This window comes from Ruditapes philippinarum, unplaced genomic scaffold (assembly GCF_026571515.1).
Source record: "Ruditapes philippinarum isolate M1 unplaced genomic scaffold, ASM2657151v2 ctg20247_1_1_1_1, whole genome shotgun sequence".
Lineage (NCBI taxonomy): Eukaryota > Metazoa > Mollusca > Bivalvia > Venerida > Veneridae > Ruditapes > Ruditapes philippinarum.
This window is the reverse complement of record NW_026857495.1, coordinates 4,836-12,632: the sequence shown is the minus strand read 5'-3', so window position 1 is coordinate 12,632 and position 7,797 is coordinate 4,836. Positions and strand designations below refer to the sequence as shown.

The 7,797-nt window shown below is 32.4% G+C and overlaps 1 protein-coding gene and 1 long non-coding RNA gene across 2 annotated transcripts; one reads left to right on the top strand and one right to left on the bottom strand.

Moving 5' to 3' along the window:
• Nucleotides 1-944: 944 nt before the first annotated feature.
• Nucleotides 945-4,828, top strand: LOC132749942 (zinc transporter ZIP10-like). The gene is made up of 2 exons (XM_060739884.1): nt 945-1,156; nt 4,517-4,828. The coding sequence occupies exons 1-2, from the start codon at nt 980-982 to the stop codon at nt 4,661-4,663; spliced, it is 324 nt and encodes a 107-aa protein (XP_060595867.1). The 5' UTR covers nt 945-979; the 3' UTR covers nt 4,664-4,828.
• Nucleotides 4,829-6,549: 1,721 nt separating this feature from the next.
• On the bottom strand, nt 6,550-7,072 carry LOC132749943 (uncharacterized). The gene is made up of 2 exons (XR_009628481.1): nt 6,964-7,072; nt 6,550-6,755 (listed from the first exon to the last, which is right to left on the bottom strand). It is a non-coding gene; the product is annotated as an uncharacterized LOC132749943 (long non-coding RNA).
• Nucleotides 7,073-7,797: the final 725 nt, after the last annotated feature.

Here is a 7,797-nt window from a genome sequence, read left to right as displayed (position 1 = left end):
TCTGTCAGTTGGTATGTTTGTCCATTTCTATAAACTGTTTCCTGAGATCACTTTTAAAGACATTGGAACACTTCCAACAAATTTACCGAAAATGAAGAAAAGTTGAAACATCAGCTATACATATACATTCTGAGAAAATTGGATCTTTTGATTTTCTGTTCTATAAACATAATTAGGGAAACTTAACACATAACTTTGATACAGACAAACTAAGAACTCAAATGATTTAAGTTTATTCATGTCATTCATTCATTTAATGACATAATTCAATGACCAATGTCCCTTCAGAATGTTGCTGGGGTTCTAATTGGTAGGGGACTTATGGATTGTTTGCTTTACTATGATAATTGCTTGTTTCCACTTATGCAGGTGGGAAAGAGTGTAGAATATAGAAGTTTACTGAACTTACAAGTGAATTTGTTTTCTCAACAGAAAGATCTTTGTGTGAGAACTGATAAGTGATAAATAATGTTTCAAAAATACATACAATTGTAAGAACAACATAAACAAACTTTGATTATTACACTTATGTCTTTAATGAGTTTCAATTATTATAGGGACTCCACTGAGGTTTTTTGACATGATGGGACTGAAAATATTTTTTCCAGATAAATGCACCATTTGATGTAGGTTTAGACCACTTACTTTGTGCAAAATTTCAGATCATTTGCGCACTTCGTTTTTTTTCAGAATAATTATTCAAATTGTAAAAAGTGAGCCAAAATGAAAAGCGTTTAAACACTTTTCACTCACATCGGGATAAGAAAAGCATAGAAATATGATTTTCAATTTATTTCAAAGTATATTTCATAACTATCTTTAAATATATTTCTGTTTAAAATGCCTTAGCCGATTAATGTAAGAAATTCAAATGTTATGTTTTTAAGACTTTTAAACCTCAGTGGAGTCCCTTTAAGAAAACATATTATGGTCTTGTGCAAGCTTTTAAGGAAATGTCTTTATTTCAGGTGATTTTGCAATGTTATTGAGAGCTGGTATGTCACCAAAGCAAGCTATTATTTACAACTGTCTCTCATCAATCTTGTGTTTTGTTGGTATGTTGATTGGTGTGGCTGTTGGTAACCAAGAAGGAGCCACTCTATGGGTATTCACTTTGGTTGGAGGAATGTTCCTATACATTGCTCTTGTGGATATGGTATCAGAATTTTTACTTTCCCTTTATAATATGAAAATGCCACACAATAATTTTAGCATATCTGAGCAAATCATGCTCCTGGTGAGCTATTGTGATCCCCCCATGTCCGTTGTTGTGCAGCGTGCATCATCAACAATTAATTTAAACCACATCTCCTCTGAAACCAATCCCTGCACAGTAACTAAAAAAAAACAAAGAGGTAGAGCTTAGATATTTTATAGCATGAAACATCTTCTAATGGGTGTCTATCAAGTTTGTTCAAATAAAAGCCCTGGGGTCAAAACTGGCCCTACCCCAGGGGGTCATTGATTTTACTTATATGTTAAAAGTAAAAAAAAAAGATCTTTTTAGAAAAATCTAATGAGCTAGAGCTTAGATATTTAGCATAAAACATCTTCTAGTGTTTTAGTGAGAGTCAACCAAATTTGTTCAAATAATTTTTTTGGGGGGGGGGGGGGTCTCTGAGACATTGATTTTCCTAATATGTAGACATCTTTTGGAACTGTTGTTTTCCCTTAGCATTAGCAAGCCTATAAATGGTATATATATATATATAAAATTGTTATTTTTTTTTCATATTTGGATGGACTGACAGAGGCCATTCCTATAATCCCCTTCCAGGTAGCAGAGAGGGGATTATAAATATGGTCTCCAGGGCTTTTTGTGCCCCAACTATGGGGCGGTCATTTAGATTTAACCTTGTCGATCTAGCCTTCCGTCGGTCCATCTGTTCCCTTTTTGTTTCGCACATAGCTCAAAAAGTAATTGACCTAGAGTCATGAAACCTTACAGGAATGTTGATCAGCATGTGTAGTTGTGCACATGGGTATTTTCATGTGGATATATTTAGTACTTTTAGAGTAATTGCCCTTGATTTAGTAAAAATTTGCAATTTTCAACTTTTGTCACACATACCTCAAAAAATATTTGACCTAGAGTCATGAAACCTTACAGGAATGTTGATCAGCATGTGTAGTTGTGCACCTGGGTATTTTTGTGTGCATGTATTAAGTATTTTTAGAGTTTTTGCCCTTAAATTAGTAAAAATTTACAATTTTCAACTTGTGTGGTACGTAACTAAAAAGTATCTGATATAGAGTCTTGAAACCTTACAAGAATGTTGGTCAGCATGTGTAGTTGTGCACCTGGGTATTTTTGTGTGGATATTTTTAGAGTTATTGCCCTTGACTTAGTAAAAATTTACAATTTTCAACTTGTGTTGGATGTACCTCAAAAAATATTTGACCTAGAGTAATGAAACCTTATAGGAATGTTGCTCAGCATGTGTAGTTGTGCACCTGAGTATTTTTGTGTGGATATATTTAGTATTTTTAGAGTAATTGCCCTTATATTAGTAAAAATTTACAATTTTTAACTTGTGTGGCACATAACTAAAAAGTATTTGATTTAGAGTCTTGAAACCTTACAAGAATGTTGGTCAGCATGTGTAGTTGTGCACCTGAGTATTTTCGTGTGGATATATTCAGTGTTTTTAGAGTTATTGCCCTTGACTTAGTAAAAATTTACAATTTTCAACTTGTGTTGCACATACCTCAAAAAATATTTGACCTAGAAACCTTACAGGAATGTTGCTCAGCATGTGTAGTTATGCACCTGAGTATTTTCGTGTTGATATATTTAGTATTTGTAGAGTTATTGCCCTTTTTTTTTAGTAAAAATTTCCAATTTTCAACTTGTGTTGCAAGTAACTAAAAAGCATTTGACCTATAGTCATGAAACCTTACAGGAATGTTGCTCAGCATGTGAAGTTGTGCACCTGGGTATTTTGGTGTGGATAATTTTAGTATTTTTAGAGTTATTGCCCTTGACTTGGTAAAAATGTTCAATGTTTAACTTGTGTTGCACGTAACTCAAAAAGTTTATGACCTGTAGGCCTGACAGTTTACAGGAATCTTGGTCAGCATGTGTACTTATGTACCTTTGGGTTTTCTTTTTTTTTTCTTCGGTATTTGTAGTGTTTTCCAAGATATTTAGTTTTCAACTTGGGCGCATGTAGCCAAAAAAAAAAAATTTGACCTAGGGACATAAGATTGACAAATTGGTGGAGTGTGGGGGCACCCGTGTCCTATGGACATATTTATAGTTTTTTAAAGATTGGGAAAAATTAGCATATTTGCCATTAGGTTATGTGACCTGGGATGACATTGAGGATAGGTATGGCATCCATCACCTTTATTGATATGTCTTGTCATTGCAAAGTTATTTAATGTAGAAGAACTTGTTTTATTGTGTTAAAAGTATGCTATATATGAAAAGACAGCTATTTATGTTAAATATTTCTTCTATAAGTTTAAGCTCACCTGTCACAAAGTGACATGATGAGCTTTTGTGATCACAATTCATCCATCTGTAAACTTTTTCTTAAAACGACATCTCCTCACCCCTAAGCCAATTTCATCCTAACTTCACAGGAAATGGAATGTTAAAAAAATTGTTTAAAGAATTTAATTCCATGCAGAACACTGGTTGCCATGGCAACCGAAAGAAAAAAACTTTAAAAATCTCTTTAAAAAAACCCAAAGAACTAGAGCTAGATATTTGGCATGGAACGTCTTCTAGTGAATGTCTTATCAAGTTTGTTCAAATAAAAGCCTTGGGGTCAAAATTGGCCTTACCCCGGGGGTCATTGGTTTTCCTTATATGTACATGTATATAATAAAAAATTTAAAAATCACAATAGCTACAACTTATATATTAAGCATGAAACATCTTCTAGTAAATGTCTACCAAGTTTGTTCAAATAAAAGCCTTGGGGTCAAAATTGGCCCCACCCCCGGGGGCCATTGGTTTTCTTATATGTATGTAATAAAAACTGAAAAAATATTCTTTTAAATAATACAAATAGGTAGAAGTTAGATATTAAGCATGAAACATCTTCTAGTGAGTGTCTACAAAATTTGTTCAAATAAAAGAAATAAAAGCCCTTGGGTCAAAATTGGCCCAGCCCTGGGAGATCATTGATTTTCCTTATTTATATATATAATAAAAACTAAAAAAAATCTTCTTTTAGAAAACCGAAATAGCTAGAGCTTAGATATTTAGCATGAAACATTGTGTAGTGGGTGTCTACCAAGTTTCTTCAAATCAAACCCCTGGGGTCTAAATTGGCAACCAGTATTGTTTTTACACATGCACTATTTCAGATACAAATAATTATGAACTTTGTGACATCAGTTTAAGATTTAGATTTTTTAACTTCTTCTGTTTATAGTTTACAATATTGCTTGTTCTTTATCATGGAGATTTCTGTATTCAGGTGAGCGATTTCAGGGCCATCGTGGCCCTCTTGTTTCTTTGGAGGAAGTCACAAAGGTTTAATAATATCCTTTATTTCTATAGTTACCAGAGTTGTCGTCAGTGGACACAAAGAAGGGAGAGCATCCATTATGTCATCTTCTTCTACAGGGCGTAGGCATGTGTACTGGAGCAGGGATTATGCTGACTATAGCTCTCTTTGAGGAAGATCTTCTGACAATAATGGATTAAGTGATGTAAACAAAACTACAACATTCCATAATGTAAAAACTGACATCATGTTATTGAATCTCAAAAGAAAGTAGTGAACTCTTTTTTTTTTGCTGCAATTAGTTGAAATAAATTAATTTATTAATTATCCTTATAAAGGACCTTAAAATGAACAATAAAGTTAAATATGTTTAGTACTTTTTACATAAAGTGAGCACAAAGTGATCAGAGGTTAGTTTTTGCGATGACAGTTTGTCCGGCATCATTGTTTGTCGTTGTCCACAATTTCTTAACATCTCATTAACCTCCTAAATGGCTTGATAGATTTTGACCAATCTTTGCCTGAATGATCCTTAGGTGGCCATCTACAAAATTTTATAAATATTTCATGTCTAATGCATAAATAGGTCACAGGAACTATAAAAAGTCTAAAAAATGATTTTTTTTTAAACTTATATTATTCTAGATTTTGGCATGTTGCATCTCTTTGTGGTCCTATACAGTCAAAAGGTATATAAATCATTCCCCTGTGGTGAAAAAATGGTCCCACTTAGGAGTCACTTAGTTACAAAGGCTTATATACTTGAAAAATACATTTAAGTCCCTAAAGATCACTTTATTTATAAAGACTTGTACAGGAAACTACATTTAAGTCATCTTTATTGAATCTACATGTCAAGAGCTTAAATATTTGGTTTGTAGCATTGGCTAGTAGACCATGACAAAAGTTATATAAGTCAATCTCCTAGAGTTAAAAATGGCCCAACCCTGGGGATCACTAAGTTACATAGACTTGTGTAGTAAACATGTTGAAAATCTTCTCTGAAAGTACATGTGTACAATGTCAAGAGTTAAAATGTAGATATGTGGCATGGAACATCACCTTGTGGTCCTCAAAACAAAAGTTCTATATTATTCATTCCCTTATGGGTCAATACTTGAATGAGTTCCAGCTCAAGTAAGAATGTGTGGGGTCAAAAACTACATGTAGGTCACAAGCCCAAATATGGAATAATCAAAGGATACTCGAGGCAAATAAATGACAAAAATATCAAAATTATCTGAAGCACTCGAATCATGCTTAAATAACATTTGTTAAAAGTCCCAGCATCAATTTCTGTTTAAATTCTATATATTTTGGGTTTAAAGTGTAAATATATCTATATATGTTGAACGAAATTAAGACCCAGTCAGAATCACTGAGTGTTTTTATAACTAGTCATGTGTCTTGAACAAACCCTGGAAGTTATAATAACATATATTGTGGATATTATATGATGAAACAAACCTTAACCATTCATTTGACATCCCGTACGAAAACTTCCGCCCTGAAAAAAGCAGAAATTCCTCCTAGCTACTAGGCGTAATCCGTCTAAGGCATTTCAGGGTTGCATATCACAGATTCCTCCTATAAGCAGGAATACGCTGCGAAATATGCAAATTTTCTTAGGAGGAAAACAGTTAGGGTAGAGGGAAAAAAATCCGCCTAGGAAAATTTAACCAGGAAAAAATTCAGCTTAAGGAAAGCACTAGCAGGAGAAAATTCCGCCTAAGGAAAATTCTTAGCCGGAAAAAATTCCGCCTAAAATATTTTAACCAGGAAAAAAATACCTACTTAGAAAAATCACTAGCAGGAGAAAATTCTTTCTAAGGAATACTAGCAAAAAATCCGCCTAAGGAAATGAAGTTATTCAATTTTGTGATGGTACACTAATAAAGCTGAATTATGGATGGATACAACATTATTATTTAGCTGCATAAGAATAATTGGAATCCAAAATGTACAGACAGACAATAGGTGATCACAATTACAAAGCTTTTAAGTTATCTTTGTGAGCTTTACCATATCTTTTCTAAATTAGGGTGCATGTACAGTACGTAAAAGAGTCACACAAAAAAAACAGAAACACGAGATATATTTTTATTGCACTGCTATTGTATTGTTTTAATCCATGGCAAATTATTTCATTTTATTTCACTGTAAATGTTTTCTGTTCAGCCAGTTGTTTTCATTTTTATTCCAAGCATAACTGATCTGCTTTGAGTTATGCGGCATCGTTAATATCCTTGTCTCCTCCTCTCCCATTCTTTTTACACCAGTTTGAGACATATCCTGAAACACAAACAGTCATCAGTAAAACACTGCCACCACTAATATCTTATATTATTGTTTCTTGTCATTGTATGCAGTTATAATTATACATGCATTTAAACTTACAACCAACCTTAGTGTTACAAATTTACTCTCAAACTTAATGCAAAATTATTTAATATATTTGAAATATATTTTTATTGTTTAAATGTATCCAAAAGTTACTTACCTGAATTTTTATGATATTGGTATTTATCTTCTTGTCCAACTTCATAATGTTAAAAGCATTCAAAATTCCTTTACATTACTGAGCATATCCAGATTATTGTCATTTTCATTCGCAATGCTAAGTCTTAATTTTTTTCTTTGAAAAAATCAAAAATATTCAATCCTTACACTTTAAACAAAATATTATCTCAAAAATTGCTTATATATTATCACCACAATTTTTAACTATCAATAAAATCCTTTGTTATTTGCTTTATTTCCACTGTCTCAGCTTCTGCTGACCCATATTTCCTAACTAGATTTCAAATTATGGACAAGTCCATGATATGATGGTAAACAGGGACAATCCAACCCATCGTTTTATTTTCACAATTATATAAACATACCAGAAAATAAATGGAAAAAGAATCCAAAATTCATAATAAATATTTTTAAAAAAACTTTGCAAAGTCCTTCTTAACAGACTCTTCATATAAAATGTACAAAGTAACTGTTGCTTCCCCCCAAATAAATCACATGGAACAGTCTGGACTGTAGCAGAATTTACGATAGGAAACCATTATCTGCATGATCTGTGTGTTATCAGGTCTGTGGTGTTAAATCATAGTAGAGTGGTTACTAAGAGGCAGTATTTATATATTTATCCTGTTGATAAGAAATTTTCAGGGATATTACTCATTTAATTATATTACATTAAAAAGCTTAATATATGAGTTTAGTTCATACCCAAATTTAACACAGTGAAATATATTCTATGCAAAAGTCACCACAAAATCATTATATATGTTCTAAGTTTTAGTTTTGTAGTGGAGTTTTTTTTTTATCAATTAATGAT

Coding starts and splice junctions, on each gene's coding strand:
- LOC132749942 (XM_060739884.1), top strand. CDS start 980: ATGTTATTGAGAGCTGGTATGTCACCAAAGCAAGCTATTATTTACAAC. Junction 1,157..4,516: donor ACATTGCTCTTGTGGATATG/GTATCAGAATTT, acceptor TTATTTCTATAG/TTACCAGAGTTGTCGTCAGT.